The sequence below is a fragment of the Saccopteryx leptura genome, chromosome 2 (genome assembly GCF_036850995.1).
Source record: "Saccopteryx leptura isolate mSacLep1 chromosome 2, mSacLep1_pri_phased_curated, whole genome shotgun sequence".
NCBI classification, from domain to species: domain Eukaryota; kingdom Metazoa; phylum Chordata; class Mammalia; order Chiroptera; family Emballonuridae; genus Saccopteryx; species Saccopteryx leptura.
The window spans coordinates 301,883,377-301,903,155 of record NC_089504.1 but is presented as its reverse complement, the minus strand read 5'-3'; the positions used below and the strand labels follow the sequence as shown (position 1 = coordinate 301,903,155).

Here is a 19,779-nt window from a genome sequence, read left to right as displayed (position 1 = left end):
TTGATTGATTTTTAAATAGAAACATTCATTTGTTGTTTCTCTTATTTATACAATCATTGGTTGTTTCCCATATGTGCCCTGACTGGGGATTGAACTCACAACCTTGGTATTTGGGGATGACTGAGCTAGCCAGCCAGGGCCTCAAATTTTATTCAGTTAACAGTGGTCAGCCACTGGAGGGTATAAACATGTTTATTTTAAAATTTAGCATTTAAATTTCACTCCATTTGCTTTAAGGTAAATAAATGGACTGTAGAGCTGCAGTATCCAAGCAAAATATGATGGTGCTGGGGAGCGGCAGGGGATGTGGAGGAGGGGACAGACTTGGAGGACTGGCTGGATCGGGCTCTAGGTTTTAGGCCTAAACAGCTGGCAGAATGGCTGTCGTCAGGGGGCAGACTAGGGTGGCGAGGGAAAAGCAGGTTGGAGGAGAAAAATGTGAGAAGTTTTGAGTTTAGAATCCATGTGAAGAATACAAGAAGGCATTTGGATTTACAATATGTGAGTCTGCCATTCAGAGAGGCCAGCCTAACTGGGACTGTACATGTAAAGAAACACACAAGTTGAAATTCTGACATAAGCATTAAGGAACTAGAACCCAGGCCTTCTGACTCCTGTTCTTACCAACTCACCATCAGACTCTTGAGATGCATTTTAGATTCATTTAAAACTATCTTAGTAACTAGATTTTTCCAGGTATTATATGGTTTGTGTTTCAGAAGTTGAATAATTGGGGACATCACCCAAGAATTTTGTAATACTTTATTTATACATAGGTTTTAATTTTTTGTCTTGATGATTTTCTAACAGATGAAGATGAGGATGAAGATGACGAAGAAGATTTTGAAGACGATGATGAATGGGAAGACTGATCTATATATTATATATATATATATTTTTAAGGTGAAATACTAAACACTACTTTCTGTCTATGGATTCTGTAAAATTACATGTAAATGTTTTACCAATTTACTGTATATTTTTGTTGCTTTTTTTGCTTTTTTTTTAATCTGTGCAATACCTCATTTAATCTGTAAAGGTTTGTCATAATGCTCTACAAAGCTCCTCCCTGTGACCGTGCGCAAGTTTACACCAGGATGCTCACTTAATTTGTGAATATCTTTCATTCCATCAACAAGGGAGTTGAAACATTCTATGTGAGACTGACAAAAACCTTAAATGTAATTTAGTTATAATGCCAGAAGGAAAACACTATTTTCATACCCTACTTTTTCTGTACCTAAATTTTCTTATTAAAATCTAGTATAGCACTACATTCTTTGTTAAGTGATGCAAACCTTAGTTTATTTAGCCCCTTCGTTTTAACACCATGCTACGTGAATGTCGAAGCTGAGACGTTGCACAGTTCTCTAGACATCACTACACTGATGCGGTTTCTCAGACTTGAGCAGTACGCTCTACGAAGCACTACGAGATGCTAGTTGGGGAAGTGGTGGCGCCCCTCACGGCAGCATGCCTGTCCCTGTGGAGCATGGGTTTGGAGGCTGGGGTCACAAGGAGCCCTCACACACCTGTATTTGACTGAGGTATTTTTATGCGATAGCAAATGTGACAGGATCTTTTTGGCAAAAATTTAAAAAATGTTTTTGGTATTATTCTGCAACACATGTATTCAAATTATTGGAGTTTGGGGGAGGGTCTTGGGGATAATTTTCACATCAACTGAAGAAAACTACATTGCGGTTACTTCAATTTTTGGTTAAATAGACTATAAAAATCAGAACATTATAAAAATCATACAAGATTGACAATTTTTATTTTGCAATTTTATATGGATTGAGGTATTCAAAAATAACCATAAAAATCTAATCTAATGTTGAAACGGTTGTGCTATATATTCTCAAGGTTTTTGTCAAATGTCAGGTAAAGGGTTACATTGTTCTTAAAAGATCGGTTATCCCAATGTCAAATTTCTTAGAAAACATAACTTAATGAGGGATTCAAAAAAACACAAAATTTTACAACCTGAACATTTGTATGTATACTAAATAGTATGTTAAAATTAGGGTTTCCTTGCCTCTCTACAATACACTAATCTGCCTAAAGGTGGTTTTCATATTTATAATGCTAATTATCATACCTATCTACTTTAAATTTTAGATAGAAAAGTTATCTGATTTAAATACAGACATTTTTTTCTCACATTGAGTCATATGCAGAATGTAGTTCCAAATGTATTTCATACTGTAGTCAGTCACAGTATCCAACTAAAGATTAAGCTCTCTATAATTGTACCGACCAAAATTTAGCATTGGCATTGGCGTGGTCTTGACAGGCTGGACCTGCAAGATGTGGCTTGAATTTTAACCAGTTATCACATACTCTCTAGTGGTCATGCATCTAGTTATCATAAGAAATAATTTAAAAGGTTTTGTTGCTGAAAGCAGTTAAGTAGTGCGGTAAAATAGTTAAGTTATTCAAAGAATGTGACCTTCTGTGCAAGAGTAATTTAAGCACATGGGAAAGACTAGACTTTTTGTTCTTGCAGAAACAGTGCCCTCTGCTGCTGGGAACCTTTTCCTGCTTACTATGGTTTTTATTGTGGCTTGAGCTCAGTTGACTGGTGCAGATGAGGCTAGACAACTACTAACCAATAAAATTAGGAATTTGTGCAGATGGTAAAGAGAACATTATACTTTAAGTAATGTTAAACACTTTCCATTTTTTTCTTTTCAACATTATAAAAACCATTTTAAATACCTTAGAACTGTCTTTTAGGTATGCCAATTTAAGATTTCTCTTAACTTTTGGCCGAGGAATTCAAGCTTTTTCCAGCCAACCTTGGTATGGTACCTATGAGGAGCTCTGAGCAGAGGCCGTCAATTCTTTGACTTGGAAACACAATTTTAACATGTTAAGAAGGGTATAAAATTTGCCAAAGGTATTGAGTTTATTCTTTATTCTTAAAAGAAAAAAACACACTTTTTGTTGTCGTTGTTGCACAAAGTCTAAATTACTGTTGGTTGAAACACAGCAGCTCCAGTCCGGCATGAAGACTGAATCCACTTCCAATGTGAGTTGCATGTGTCAGTCCTCCACCGCCTTGCACTGTGGGCAGCATTACGCCTGTGCGTTGTCTGGAAGCCTCTATATATACTCCAGCTAAACAATTGTCTGACAGCCTTCGCATTTACCAAACTAGCATGAGGCTTTTATATCTTAATGCTACGTGATAGACAAGTCCAGCTAGCCACATAGCGTATATATGAGATTCATAGACTTTCAATCATTTCCATTTATCAACTGAAATTTTGTTTAGTATGTGAATTTTTTTTTTTTTGAAATGTATAGTGAATAGGATGTTGCACTGGTGGCAATTCATCATGGAGCATAATAAAATTAATTTGACCCAAATATATAAAATAGTATGTTTTTATTTGTTTATTGTGAAGAGATTAAGATGGGGAAAATATCTTATGACTAGATAGTGTAAGTAAAGGGTCTGCCGCAGTCAGTAGTGGTCACAGTCTTCAGGAGGCTGCATGCCCCAGAGTTAGTGTGCTGTTGAGTAAACCCAGAGAGCAAAAGAATGCAACACCCTGTACTGCTGGAGATGTGACAGCTGCTCACAGCCCTGGGAAGCCACTGCTGAGGGGTGGGGGCTGAGGGGTGGACAGGGCTCTTATGTGGCAAGGTCAACTGAAGAAAACTTCCACATGGCAAACATGTTCAAGTTTCTAAATTAGAATGATCTTGGAGTTCACTGCTAATTTCAGTAAAAACCAAATATAGTAGTTCACGTGGGATTTAAATAGCTAGCTCTTAATAAATTGTATTAAAGATGGTGCTTGCTTCAAACAGGAAGCTCCGTTTCTGATAAATACAATCTTTTGTTCTGTTGACTCCAGCACAAGTGGGTGTCTGAAGATTAAACTGAATTATGGAATCCAGTGTGTAGGATGCTGCAGAATGCTTCCTAAGAGCTTTAGCCTAATTTAACAAACATTCAAGAATAATATATTCTCTTAAAGAGTTGTTTGTGACATACTAATATGAAAACTTAAGAATGTATTAACCAAACTTTACCAAAAAGCTTTAAAGAGAAAAGTGCCTCAGAATTACTCTTCTCACATTATATTTATCTAATCAACAGAAATTCCTGAAATAACTTACTTCTTTTTTAGGAATGGAGTTCTTAAAAAACAACTGTAGAGATAAGCCAATTCATAGTACAATAGAAAATACTTCATGAAAAATTTGAGAGAAATTTTACTTTGCGTACTTATTGAAATCGTCGCTTCTAACCGTCAAGTCTTAGCATTCTCTTATAATATCTTAGTCTTTTCTTCATAGATTTTTTTAAACTTTGCTTTGCATGAAGCCTCTGGGAAAATGTAGAATAGATTGGCTATTATGTATATGAAGGGAAACATACTTTGTAGCTAATGATGAGATTGCCTTTACTTCTGTGTGTGAGATATGGTGTCCTCCGTTGCCCTGATGAAGCCCGGTGAAAAATTTGGCCTTACAACAATGGCCAGATACATCAGTGGTCATGCTAACGATTGATACAGTGTTTAATTTCACACAAGTCCATTGTATATCTAAACTGGTCATGTGTATCACCATGAAGATAAACCAAGATATGAATAACACAATTATTTTGAGTAAAATACAGTGTGTCCGTAAAGTCATGGTGCACTTTTGACCAGTCACAGGAAAGCAACAAAAGAGGATAGAAATGTGAAATCTGCACCAAATAAAAGGAAAACTCTCCCAGTTTCATACCTATTCAGTGCAGTTCGATGTGGGCTCACGCACAGATTTTTTAGGGCTCCTTAGGTAGCTATCCCGTATAACCTCTAGAGCAGTGGTTCTCAACCTTTCTAATGCTATGACCCCGCAATACAGTTAGTTCCTCATGTTGCTGTGACCCCAAACCAAAAAATAATTTTGGTGGCTACTTCATAACTGTAATTTTGCTACAGTTATGATTCGGAATGTAAATACCTGATATGCATTATGTATTTTTCAATGGCTTTAGGCGACCCTGCCAGGGTCGCGACCCACAGGTTGAGAACCGCTGCTCTAGAGACTCCTCACGACTGATGGCCTACCAGAACGGGGTTTCTCCACCAAACTGCCGGTTTCCTTCAACTGCTTATCCCACCGAGTAATGTTATTCCTATGTGGTTACGCTTCGTTATAAACGTGCCGATATTCACCTTAGACTTTGGTCACGGATTCGAATTTAGTGAGCCACAGAACACACTGAACATTCCTCTGTACCGTCCACATCTCGACTGGCATGGCCGTGGGCTGCTCCACTGTATACACGGTGTTACGTCGTCATCTGCGCATGCGCACATGCTGCCACATCATCCTACAGAAACTGGGAGGGTTTTCCTTTTTTTAAAAAAATTTTTTTTTCAATTTTTCTTTTATTTTTTAGAAAGGAGAGAGTGAGAGAGAGAGAGAAGGGGGAGAGAGGAGCAGGAAGCATCAACTCCCATATGTGCCTTGACCAGGCAAGCCCAGGGTTTTGAACCGGCAACCTCAGCATTCCAGGTCAATGCTTTATCCATTGCGCCACCACAGGTCAGGCAGGTTTTCCTTTTATTTGGTGCAGATTTCACATTTCTATCATCTTTTATTGCTTTCCTGTGACCGGTCAAAAGTGCACCATGACTTTACGGACACAGTGTTTAACAGATAGTAGCTTATAGGTGGTTTTTAGTTTAGTTGGTTATTTTTGTATTGGTCAATTTCTAGTAAATTTGAAATGGTCCCTTAATGTTTAAATAACCGCTTTGGGTCTATGGCCATACCACCCTGAACGTGCCCAATCTCATCTAAATAACCACCTCAGTAAAGATTTTTTTTTTACTTTTCTATTTAAGATTAAGTCCAATTTTAACAATATCAAATTGCATTAGAAGTTCTAAGTGTCATATTGACATTATTTTCTGGCTTGACTTGATTGATGTATTTTGATCCAAATTTAGTTTTATCTTAGTTACTGCTTGATATGTGAGGATTTTCATCAAGGTTTAGTATCAGAATTTTTAAAGCAATATCACCATATTTAAACAACTGTTTATTAAAACAAAATATCTGATGGTTATTAAAATATGACAGTGGAGACCATTGAGTTATATCAAGCCTACTCTCATGTCCCAGGTGAGAGTACCCATGTTCAGAGTGGTTGAGGGGCTTATCTGAGGTCAGTTCGAGGGATCTAGTATTAGAAGCCACATCTGGCTACTAATTCAGTTGCTCTCTATCGTATTATAATACTGTTTTTCCCTGTGTTCTCTACTTTCCTTAAATTATGGATAAGTTGCCGATTTGCTCTGTTTCTGAAAGATGTAAGTCTACAGATTTCACCCTCTCTCACATGTCATCTGGATGGTGGTAGGAGCCACTGGCACCTTGTCTTGTGTTTGCTGGGAAACCTGGCCTGCTTTGGGGAGCCCGCCTCCAAGTCTGAAGCATGTGACCATATTTTGGCTCCATGATGGTATTCCCCCTCATTGTCCAAGCATTTGGTCATCACCAGACACTCCTGGCATTTAGTACTAAGTTGAAATGATACTGAACTTTTTATTCTATATCCAAATTATTTTTGTTAGTTTCTCATAAATGGGCATTGCCTTTATTTAACCATAAGTATTCTGTAAACCCTTAAAATAAATATGGCAGATGGAAAATGAGTTTGAGAATGTATTAAACTTTCTGTATGTCCTGACCAGGTGGTGGCGCAATGGGTAGAGCGTCGGACTGGGATGCAGAGGACCGAGGTTCGAGTCCCCAAGGTCGCCAGCTTGAACGCGGGTTCATCTGGCTTGAACAAAGCTCACTAGCTTGGACCCAAGGTTGCTGGCTTGAGCAAGGGGTTACTCTGTCTGCTGTAGCCCCACAGTCAAGGCACATATGAGAAAGAAATCAATGAACAACTAAAGTGCCACAACAGAAAAAAAAATATTGATGCTTCTCTCCCTTCCTGTCTGTCCCTATCTATCCCTCTCTCTGACTCTCTGTCTCTGTCAAAAAAAAAAACTTTATAATTTTTAGTCAACAGCTGCACTGTCAATTTAATGACTGGGAGTTTGTCCAGGGAGCATGAGGACAAACAGAACACTTTAAATCCAACTTTTGCTTTTCTGAACAGTAAGAGAACAGAGATTCTAATTTGGTTGCATGTACTTTTTACCCTTACTGGAAAACAGGCTGGAAAATAAAACACATCTAGTGTTGGTGGTGTTGAAAGAAACAAGGGAAAAGAAAAGGCCAGTTAACTCTAGGGCAGGGGTCCCCAAACTTTTTACACAGGGGGCCAGTTCACTGTCCCTCAGACCATTGGAGGGCCAGACTATAAAAAAAACCTATGAACAAATCCCTATGCACACTGCACATATCTTATTTTAAAGTAAAAAACAAAACAGGAACAAATACAATATTTAAAGAGCAAGTAAATTAAAATCAACAAACTGACCAGTATTTCAATGGGAACTATGGGCCTGCTTTTGGCTAATGAGATGGTCAATGTGCTCCTCTCACTGACCACCAATGAAAGAGGTGCCCCTTCTGGAAGTGCGGTGGGGCCGGATAAATGGCCTCAGGGGGCCGCATGTGGCCCACGGGCCATAGTTTGGGGACCCCTGCTCTAGGGAAACAAAATGTCTTGATTCTGTAGTTGGCTGTGACAATGCTAATTAGCCCTTGAACTCAGCTTCTGAACCTAAAGCTAGGATGAGAGTTAAAGAAGAGAAAGGAAGAGAATTTGTTTGCAAGCAGTTTTAAGACTGGCGACTAGAACACAAGAAAAATTGAGTGTATTAGTGGTCTTGGTTTTGAAGGATGGAAACTAGGAGGAAGCTCATGCAAGAGTATATTTGGGTTCTGTTTATTGAGCAAGGATATAAAGGTACAAGGATCAACATTTTCTTAGTTGTATACTTGGATAAAGCTCAGTGGCACCATTTCAAATGGAAAACAAATTTTTAAGAATTTTCTAAGTTTTATTATGGTTATTTGCTGAAAGTTATGATGTGTTTCACATTAATAGTTAAGTAATTGTAAGTCTAGTTTATTCGTATAGTCCTAGAATTGCAACCCCTTTCCAAGCCGCCTGTAAATAAAGCATCTCAGGATTCTATTTTAAGTGGTTTTCTTTATCCATGGTCGAAGGCCTGGATGCTATAGATAGAGCATGTTTATAAGGACGTATTACCTAAAGATGTTTAGAAAGTTCATGGAGACCCTGAGCCAGATGCTTCCTATCTGCATCCTTGCCCCAAAGTTATAGCCAACACGCCTGGGTCAGCCTGTTGCACTCTAGACCAGTCACCCTGTACGAAAAGAGAGAAATTCTGGGTACCACCTGAGCCCTGTGTCAGTTTGTTTACAGAACCCAAACAGGAAAAGTGGTTTGATGGGAATCACTGTATTTTACATACATTTCTTCATTCCCCATATACTTGAATATTAAACCAAACATCTTGACACTGGCTATTCCAATAGCCTACTTAGGAGAGGAGGAGGTAGGAAGAAACACATATACTGTGAATTTGACTTGAGTGTTGATTTTGTTATGCTTTAATCTCTAATCATGTTCAGTTGAACTTAAATGAGATTTGGTAGGTTGTTGGAAAAGAAGATAATTTGTAGGGGGGAAAATGACTATTTAGAATGATGATTGTGGCTGTAAATTGAAAGTAAGCCCCAGAATAAAACAAATGTCTTAGTCTGTGTACTAATGTATCTGTAAGGTCAGATTAGTAGAGGAAATTCGTGGGACCACATAATGCTAAGACCCACTGAGAAATCAGGCTTGCTCCCTGGCAGCTCCCTGGCGGGTTCTGTAGTTCGTTAAATCATCTTGACACAGGCTAGAAGAGGTATGCTCGTGATGACTATGCAAGAGTGGCAAAAAGGCACGCATTGGTGACAAAATAAAGGGCTAGAAAAACTTTGGCACTAAATGTTAAAGATAATTTGTGTAGGTGCCAGTGGCCAAGGCCGTGTGAGCCAGTTCCACACCTATCTAAAAACACGAGGTCTGCTCCAGCAGGTCACTGGAGAAGTCTGCTTTGGAGTCACTTAATGTTATTTAAGAAGTTACCTTTGGGCCCTGGCCGGTTGGCTCAGTTGTGGAGCGTCAGCCTGGTGTGCAGGAGTCCTGGGTTTGATTTTCGGTCAGGGCACACAGGAGAGGCGCCCATCTGCTTCTCCACCCCTCCCCCTCTCCTTCCTCTCTGTCTCTCTCTTCCACTCCCGCAGCCAAGGCTCCATTGGAGCAGGGTTGGCCCGGGCACTGAGGATGGCTCTGTGGCCTATGCCTCAGGCGCTAATATGGCTCTGGTTGCAACAGAGCGACGCCCCAGATGGGCAGAGCATCGCCCCCTGGTGGGTGTGCCGGGTGGATCCCGGTCGGGCGCATGCGGGGAGTTTGTCTGACTGCCTCCCCGTTTCCAACTTCAGAAAAATACAAAAAAAAAAAAAGGTTACCTTTGTGTTAGTGTGCATGGCCAAGAATATATATGAGAGATATTATATATATATATATATATATATATATATATATATATACACACACATACATACACACACACTGCTCACAAAAATTAGGGAATATTCTATCGCTTCATATTCCTTTTGAAATACCCCCTAATTTTTGTCAGCAATATATAGATGTGTATGTATATGTATATAAAATGTGTTTATGGAACCACCCTGACCTGTGAAAATTAAAAACTTGCCCAGGTACAAGGAGGAAGAAGCCCAACTTCTTCACTGACTCCATTTAGATTGAGAAATAGCATTTTGGCCATAGGTCATGCTTCTTAGGAAGTTTACCTGTCTGTACTCAGCAGCTAAAAGAAAAAACTGAGGTAAAACAAAACAATATGGAAAAGATTGATTGATATTTGTAGTCATTACCTATAAGGCTGGCAGTGGGTTCAGCGGTGGAATGTTGGGCCAGTTTGAAGATCTTGTGACTACAAGCTGTTGTATGCAGGACTGTTAACCTCAAGTTGCTGTATAATTTTTCTCTAAATATGGCAAGAGTTTAAGTCACTGATGTAATGTGGGAAACATGTATATCCTTTAAGAGTTTTGTCCATGTTAAGCCAGCATTTCTCCATGGCTTTTGTTCTAATTGGGGGAAAGGACCAACCACGAGGCATGGAATTTTGGACGTGCACCAATCTCAATACCCAACACACTATTCAACGACATGTCGGTGCTGGCAACATTTCAAGGACCTTCTGTTTTTTCTGGATTGAGTGGCCTGTGTAAATGTGTGCCTTGACGATGCTATCAATTGACTTCCAGAGCTATTATGGCAAGTGTTCTGGAGGAGCAAAACTTTTCTCCCTGTTGTTTGGTTTCCAGACTTACATTCCCAACGGCATTTTTCTCATCACATCTCCCTAGAAAATAAGTGCTGCACAGTGCTGAACTGAAACCAGAGGAAGTACAGGTTTCAGAGAATTGTGGGGACTGCCTCCCCGTCTTCAGTTACCTGCTTCCCTCGCAAGCATTGTCCCCTTAAAGCACACTCCAGCTTCACTTTCTTTGAATGATGTAGCCACAAGCTCCATTCGGCACACCCCTTCAAGAATTTTTCCAATACAATTTTTTTGTTTTATGGCTCCTGCTGTCTCCTCCTCCTTCCCTCCCCATCACCAAAACTAACAGTAATCATCAGCTAATTGAGAGAGCTAGGAGTATAAAATGCACAGAATAAAATGCATGCTTGGGTTCTTGAAGCTAATGAGTTCTATTCAACTCTTTCCCCAGAGGGTACAGTCAACATCTGCTCACTTACTTTGCAATGCCTGGTGGAGACTGCACTCTGACTCTCCCAGGGCACTCCCTGGCCTATTTCTTTTTTGCAGAGAGTACTGTAATGTGAGCATGCACCTAATACTTTTTTAGTTCTTTTTTTTTTTTACAAAGACAGAGAGAGAGTCAGAGAGAAGGATAGACAGGGACAGACAGACAGGAAAGGAGAGATGAGAAGCATCAATCATTAGTTTTTTGTTGCACATTGCGACACCTTAGTTGTTCATTGATTGCTTTCTCATATGTGCCTTGACCGCGGGCCTTCAGCAGACCGAGTAACCCCTTGCTCGAGCCAGTGACTTTGGGTCCAAGCTGGTGAGCTTTGCTCAAACCAGATGAGCCCGTACTCATGCTGGCGACCTCGGGGTCTCGAACCTGGGTCCTCGTCATCCCAGTCCGATGTTCTATGCACTGCGCCACCGCCTGGTCAGGCCACCTAGTACTTTTTGATGAAACTTTCATAATGAAACCATTTAAAGGGGCTTGCAAAAATTCCACAGCCATGCACTCCCAGATGTTTCACTGACATGTTTTTTTCTTTTCCTTTTTTTTTTTTTTTTTTTTTTGTATTTTTCCGAAGTTGGAAATGGGGAAGCAGTCAGACAGACACCTGCATGTGCCCGACCGGGATCCACCCGGCTTGCCCACCAGGGGGCGATGCTCTGCCCATCTGGGGCATCGCTCTGCTGTAATCAGAGCCATTCTAGCGCCTGAGGCAGAGGCCACAGAGCCATCCTCAGCACCCAGGCCAACCTTGTTCCAATGGAGCCTTGGCTGTGGGAGGGGAAGAGAGGCAGAGAGGAAGGAGAGGGGGAAGGGTGGAGAAGCAGATGGGCGCTTCTCCTGTGTGCCCTGGCCGGGAATCGAACCCAGGACTCCCGCACGCCAGGCCAACACTCTACCACTGAGCCAACCGGCCAGGGCCAGACATGTTTTTTCCTTCGAGAAAAAATGTTCGAAAGGATCCATCACAATACTAACCAGTAGTTATTGGAGTACTTATTACATGCTGGGCACTGCGTGAAATGTTTTACAAGAGGGAGTGATAATCCCAATTTTTCAGCCAAGGTGAATGAAGCTTAGGTTAAATAATTTGCACAAAGTTCAATAGTAAATGGCAGAGCTAAGTCTGCCACTACAATACAAAGGATGTACCCTTAATCACTGTCATTCCCTGCCTCCCGGATGCATTGGGACACCAGTGATGGTCTCAGTAAAAACTAAAACTATATTGCCTAACCTGTGGTGGCGCAGTGGATAAAGTGTCGACCTGGAAATGCTGAGGTCGCCAGTTCGAAACCCTGGGCTTGCCTGGTCAAGGCACATATGGGAGTTGATGCTTCCAGCTCCTCCCCACCTTCTCTCTCTCTCTCTCTCTCTCTCTCTCTCCCTCCCTCCCTCCCTCTCTGTATCTCTCTCCCTTTTTCTCTTCTCTCTAAAATGAATAAATAAAATTTAAAAAAACCAAAAAACTAAAACTATTAACTCCGATTATCTTTTCTTTAAATGCAGAAGGCTTGGCATTTTTCTGCTTATGATACAAATGCAAAGACCCAAAGGGAAATTCTGTCATTCTGTTTTCAAAAGGTTTTTTAAAAAAACCTGTGACATGAAGGAAAATATGTTATAATGATGCAGCTAAACCAGCAGGCACTAAAGCAAGTCAAGTTCTGAAATTAATAGATATTTGGAGTATTCAGTAAATAGAATTGTGTCTGCTCATCCCCAACCCCCGTTTCCCCTTCCATCATCATTAAAAATATTTTTTCTATTTGAAAGATTAGGTAACTGACATGGGTGAGTAATCCCAAATGCTTAATAAATGATTACATAAGAATTTATTTGGAATTACCTCAGAATGCTATCTCGAGTAATCTCTGCTAATCTGTCTGCCTTCCTTAAGCATTTTCCACTTATTTCATATCTTTATCACTCTAATGGTGACTTAATTTATAAATATCCTATGTGGAAAAGTTGGTTTGTTTTGCCTTTTTTCCTTATGTTAAAAGTTATTTGCATTTCTTTAAAAATAACTGTTATTAGTGACAACGTCTAGGATAAAAGCATAGTTACTAGCCCAACAATTTCTGACAGGTCAAAATTCCTGTTCAGCCTCCTGTGAGTGTTTGCAATAGTCACCAAAAATTCTTGGAGGCACTTAGAGAAAAATAAATAGGAGTGTCAGTATGTCCTGACTCCTGAATGGGGCGTTTCCAGCTTTCCGCTGGTCTGGCAACTCCTGCTCAGTGACATGTTGATAAAGCAAGAGCTACAAAGATTAAAGTGTAACTTCTACAAGGACATTCACAAACGGGTTTAATAACTGTATTTTCCCTCTGACTCTAAATGTCAAAAAGGCTTACTTTTCACAATTCTGCTTCGACGTAAAGGGTTCCTCTGAGCTGCTATTTGCTGGATCGCTTGTGCACATCACACGAATGCACTGGTTTTTAATGAAGGGGGATGAGTGCATGATAAAACCAGGGAGGGTAACTTACAAACTTGAGACTGACTTTAGATCATTTGTTTTTGTGTTTCTGTAACAGGGATTACCCAATGGATCATCTTGAGAATTCACTCAGGAAGAGAGAATTGAGTAGTTTATGTCAGTGACACAATGTTTTTCTTTTTATTTATTTATTTATTTTTTTATAGTGACAGAGAGAGAGTCAGAGAGAGGGATAGATAGGGACAGACAGACAGGAACGGAGAGAGATGAGAAGCATCAATCATTAGTTTTTCGTTGCGACACCTTAGTTGTTCATTGATTGCTTTCTCATATGTGCCTTGACTGTGGGCCTTCAGCAGACCAAGTAACCCCTTGCTTGAGCCAGCGACCTTGGGTCCAAGCTGGTGAGCTTTTTTGCTCAAGCCAGATGAGCCCACGCTCAAGCTGGCGACCTCGGGGTCTCGAACCTGGGTCCTCCGCATCCCAATCCTATGCTCTATCCACTGCGCCACCGCCTGGTCAGGCAGTGACACAATGTTTTGATCAGAGAAAATTGGTATACTTTTCTGTTACATGCTTAAATTTTAAAAATAGCTTAACTTCACAAAAGTTGACTAAGGAACTGTGTAACTTGTAATAAAGACTAGATGGCTAATTCCACAATGTTGAAATCTGGGATAAGTGATTATTTGAAAATTAGGGCCAAAGGACCAATGTATAAGCAGGTAATGTATCAAAGTAAAAACCTCTGCTTTAGAGGAAGAACGGGCCTAATGAATTCAAGAGTTAAGGTTTTAAAGATTATACTCATTTAACTCAGAATGGTTTATTTATGTAGAAAAGGACTCCCTGTGTCCCAGTTGTCGGTCCCTGGCTTGCCCAAAGGTTCTCCCGACTGCATCCTACACAGCCACTCGTGACTACAGCCTGACCACTGCCCCAGACCACGCGTGGAAAAGGAGTAGCATCTTGGAGGAAGGAAGGCCAAGGAGAGTAGACCTGGATATTCTTATAATTCTGGCCCTTCACTGTGCACAGAGGGAATGCCCACCAGTGGCTCTTCCTTCATGACCTCCTTACTCCTTGGAGCCCTTTCGCTCCACCGGTAGGTCCCGTTCAGTCCTAGACCCTGGGACCAAGGTTGCCTTTAGAACATCATTCTCAACTATGATTCCTTTTGACCCCATAACTGTTGGCTGTTCTGGGGGGAATGTTGAGAAGATACTGCCATGTTTTCTCTTCATTGCTGTTGAGTAGCTAACTATCTCCAGCGATTCAAATATACATAGCAAGTGCTGGCTATTTGTTAGGCACAAAGATAAGATGCAGTGTCTAATTGCCAAGATTTACAATTCAATATGATCACAGAGAGATGAAGACATGTTTCCAAATAATCTATAATGCAAGGCAACGTACATTGTGAGACACTGGAATATAGAATCGAATGGGAGCAGGCTCCAGAGGAGGAAGACGAGTTCAGTTTTAAACACAGAAACTATGCTCCCTGTCCATCTGAGTACAGTATGTGGATTTAGAAGAATCCTGAGGGTAGTATTTGTGCTGGAACTAAGAATTTGGGGGTCATGTGGCACGAGTGGTATTTAAAGATAAGACTTTGGATGAAGTCACCCAGGAAAAGTGTGCAGAAGAAAGAGAGGCCTTTTTTGAAGGATGCTCTTTTCCCCATCTCCTTGGGGCAATAATCTAGTTACCTTTCAAGGTCTCCTTTGAAGGATGAGTAGGCAGGTGTAACAAGTAGGAGGGGACTTCCAGACAGGTAGGACGGTGTGTAAAAAGGTGTGTGTCACGTGTTCAGTGACCTGCAAGGTGCCCGTCTGGCTTAAGCACAGGTACATGCGGACAAGTGATGGAAGAGGAGGCAGGAATATAATCAGCTGTGTTTGCCAGGCCAAGGGATTTGAACTTCATTCTGCAGAATGTGGATTACAGTTGAGGAATTTCAAACAGGTGTCTGATATGCTCAGAATCGCATTTTTGAGGAAAAATGTCACTCTAATATGTTGAAGACAAATGTCAGGTGTTAAAGACAAACGGAACTGGAGGAACCAGTCTGAAACTGATTAGAAACCAGTTCAGCAACAACAGTCCAGATAACAGATTGTGAGTGAGTCAACAGGGTGTTTGTGGTAGTTATAGAGAGGACATACCCTTTGCAGAGGGGAGGCATTCTATTTGCAGCAATAACCCTAGGATGAATCGTGTTAAGTAAAAGTCCCCTTTGATCTGCACCACACCGCCCAGCCTGGATATGCTAAGGTGGACAGGGCTGCTCTTTGGGAGAGGGGCTGGGGCGAGCTGGGTTTGCTGTGTGTAACTGTGAAAAGAAATTCAAATTCCCAAGACTAATTTAGGAGGACAGCAATGAGACAGAATCAGGAGAGAAGAAGGAGAAAAGTGATAAACTAGCAAGAAAACACAGACTATTCTGTGGGGTAAAGTAGCCAGTGGGAAAAATATCTCTGAGGTTGAGTTAGCCAGAGGAGTTCCGAGAACAGTACTGTCTTGTGTTTGATTATATTGCTGTAACGTCATCCCCACCTTTGTTTCCTGAATTTTCACGCAGTGTTGAGCCTCTGGCACCCAAGAACAGGGCTGATTGCCCCAGGGCACTTGCCACGTTAGGTCAGTGTGATTTGTAATTTAGTGGACCAATAGGGCCACTAAATCATAAGTTTGCAAGATTCATGTTTTTTGTGTGTGTGACAAAGAGAGACAGAGAGGGACAGACAGGAAGGGAGAGAGATGAGAAACACCAACTCCTCATTGTGGCACCTTAGTTGTTCTTTAATTGCTTTCTCATATGTGCCTTGACGGGGGTGGGGGGGTGCTACAGCAGACCAAGTGACCCCTTGTTCAAGCCAGCGACCTTGGGTCCAAGCTGGTGAGCTTTGCTCAAACCAGATGAGCCCACGCTCAAGCTGGTGACCTCGGGGTTTCGAACCTCCGTCCTCCGCATCTCAGTCTGATGCTCTATCCACTGTGCCACCGCCCGGTCAAGCGCAAGAATCATGCTTTGAACATGGATCCAGAGACAACCGTGAGCAGGTAAGGCTCCAGCCCCAACCCTCCATCCTCGGCATCCCCAGAAATCTGGCAGAAGACCTTGGACTGTCACCAAAGTGACACACCCGTTCATGAAGCCATGCTCTATATACTCTCCACCTTGGGGAGTTATCCCCCTCCACCCCTGCAGTCTGATGTCTGCCTTCACTGCGCCCCTGGACCTGCTCTCCGCGGGGTTGCCTGCTCAAGCTCCAGAACGTGCAGGCATTTTACGTCGCTGGCTGCTTCTCCCTTAGTGCAGCTCTGCGTGAGTCTCCTCTGATTGCTGTCCGGTCATGTCGGCCTCTGCTCCGCTCCACACTCTCCAGGAGTGGCCTCATCCAAACCCCCATCTTTGAATGCCACTCAGACCACGTGACTCCCCACATCCTTATCTCCAGCACAAGCCCCACCCCCATGATTCTAGACCCACCCATTCAAATGGACAAGCACCTCCAAAACAATGTTTAAGACTAAACTCACCTTCTTCATCCAAATTCTGCACCTGCTGTATTCCCCAACCCACTTTGTGGCACCACTCTCCACCCAAGTGGCCCAGTCAGGACCAAGTGTCACCCTGGATTCCTTGCTTTTGTTGCTGCCCGCCCCGGCATCTAACCAGGAGTTGAACTGGCTGAGAAGTTGCTTCTGAGCCTCTCTGCTCTGTTTCTTCTGACCTCGTCACACCCATGCGGTGTTCACAGTTCAAGTCTGCATTGGTCCGTCCTTAGATCACTGCAGTGGTCACCTAACTGCTCCTCCTGCCGCCAGGGTGGACCTCACTGAGCCCATCCTTTGCTCAGTCACACAAATCATACCTTTAAAACCTATGGAAACATCATGTCACTCCTCTTGAAATCCTTCCATGCACCGCATGACTTTTAATCATTGAGACCGCATTGCTTAGTTTACACTAAGTCATTCTGCATGGGCTCCTGTGACTCTCAATCCGTCCCTGCCTTTTTATTCAGAAACACAAACTCGTATGGACTTTCAGAAATTGCATCTTAGCAATGCCTGCCTTTGTGGTTCACATCAGCATATACTTTGGCTGAGAGCAAGTTGCTAAACATGACAATTTGGTTGAAACCTAATTTCCAGTTGGTGTACCGCAGTAATGCCGCACAACTCTTGGCTAGCTGCGAGCTGTCAATCATTCAGTCAATCATGTCTTTTAAGGGGTTTGGGGAAAAGTTAAAAGTTAGAATAACTCAAAGGGTTGAATTGGAACAAAATAAATATCCAACATCATAGGACTAATCAAAATAACCTAAATATTCGATAGCTGTTGAAATTGTGTAAATAAAATATGGTAGGTGACACAACGTCGTTATGCACACTATCTTCCCCTTTGTGTAGAAAACATAGTTATACATGTATTTAAATATTCATTAGGAAGGAGCTAAAAGGACATGTGCTAAGGGGTTATCAGTAGTTCTGTGTGGGTGGGATTTTAGAAGTTCTTTATGGTCTTTTGCTTATCTGTATACTGTGATTTTTTAAAAATAATCATATACTATTTTTGTAAAAAGAAAAGGCCAATAAAACAGTCCTATTCTTAATCCACCAAAATTATCAATGCTAGACCAAAAGACAAATATTACCTCTCTACCAATACATGTTTTTACAGAATATCTTAATCCTATGATTTTTGACATTTTTATAACACCCTCAAACTTAAATATCCTTCCTCATTCCCCACTCCCATCATTTCACTAACTTTTAGCCTGGCATCTTCTCTGTTTTGTTTTGTTTTGTTTTGTTAAATCCAAATCATCTTCCCTGACAGCTTGTCTTGACACTTTCTCTGCTTTTGGTTTACGGTTTATGGCAAACTGGCCACAAGTTTGACTGACTCACAAGTCAAATCCATCTAATGCCTATTTTTGGAACAGCCTGCAAATTAAGAAAAGGTTTTATATTTACAAATGGTAGGGGGGAAAATCAACGAATAAAATTAGCAATACATGAAAAGCATATAAAATTAAAATTTTAGTGTCTATAAATAAATTTATTGATATATTAGGACACGGACACGTTCATTCATCATGTATGGCTGCTTTCGCCCTGAGCTAGCAGAGTTGAATATTGTGACAGAGACCAAATGGCCCACAGTGTCTACATTATTTGACATCTGGCCTTTTGCAGAAGAAGTATGCTGACACTCGTTTTAGATGATGAGGTTTCCTCTGTATCTGTAACCACACAGGACTCTGAACCAGCCTCTAACTCAGTTCTGGCCACATATCCTGGAAGGGATGGATATTTGCCTTAGAGTTCCCACTACTTTCAAATGGAGGACACTCTCTAATTGAACTTGGTTGATCTCACCACTGCATAGAGTTCCTCATACATGGGAGGCACTTGATAAATACATACATGATGTATGAAGGAAAGAGTAAGCTCCCTCCATTAGAAAGTAAGTTACAAAGGCCAAGGGTTTTATCTTCTTTGTTGGCTGTGACTCCTCCTCAGTATCCAAAAGGGTATCGGAACAAGGACCGCACTCAGAAAATATTTTTGGAAGTTGTTCAGTGCAACAAAACTGGTTCTATATTTGAATTTTATAATTCTTAGGTCAATTCTTAGTCTTTTATATCAGGACATTTGATGACTGATGAAAATAAAACACTACCTCCTAAGACTCAGAAAAACAAAGGAAAAGACAATGTTAACTTTGTCATAAAAGGAAGTAGTTAAGAGGTATTTTTTAAAGACTGTCATCTGGGAGTGTTCAGAGAATGCAGCCACCGCCACCAGGAGCCTGCTCAGCAAGCTGGGGAGGGAGGGGAGCGAGATGACCCCGGGGGCGGCTGCTGAAGGCGGAGGGGGAGTCTAGCACAGCCCCCTCTCCGAGCTCACACAGTCGATCAAGAACACCCAGGTGCCCATCGACTATCGACTATCGCAGCAACCAGAAGCACCCTGGCCACGTGAGGGCTTTTGACAGGCACTGCCACATGTTGCTAGAGAATGTGAAGGACATGTGGACCGAGGTCCTCGAGAGCGGCAAGGGCAAGAAGAAGTCCAAGCCAGTCCACAAGGACACCTACGTCTCCAAAATGTTTCTGCGTAGGGATTCGGTCATTGTGCTCCTCCTGCAGAACCGCTGGTCGCTGGCAAGTAAGGGCGTCCTCCCTGTGGTCAGAACTCACTTCCCTGTCCCTTGTCCTGCAATGATCTGCCCTTTGACACACACACACACACATACACACACACACACACGTGTGTGTGTGTATATTTAATTTTTTAAAGAATTTTGTAAAGAATATTCAGTATATCAAAATACAAGCATAGCAGCCTGTTGTTACCTCCTCCTGTTACTCACGCGTAGCAGCTACAACTGGGCAGGTATTAAATCAAGATCCTGCTGACACTGAGTTATTCAATACCTGTGGCAGCAAGGCCCTCAGAGCCAGTGAGACTCAGCATCCGGGCCCCATTTCAAATCGGGA

The 19,779-nt window shown here is 41.7% G+C and overlaps 1 protein-coding gene across 2 annotated transcripts in view; it reads left to right on the top strand.

Moving 5' to 3' along the window:
• The window catches only part of WASL (WASP like actin nucleation promoting factor), a 66,499-nt gene extending 63,132 nt beyond the window's left edge, over positions 1-3,367 (top strand). For both annotated transcript variants that reach the window (XM_066362582.1, XM_066362581.1), the window contains one exon: positions 811-3,367. In XM_066362582.1, coding sequence (XP_066218679.1) covers positions 811-872 — 62 coding nt within the window. In that variant the 3' untranslated portion in view covers positions 873-3,367. The remainder of the gene's footprint in view (positions 1-810) is intronic.
• The last annotated feature ends 16,412 nt before the right edge of the window (positions 3,368-19,779 follow it).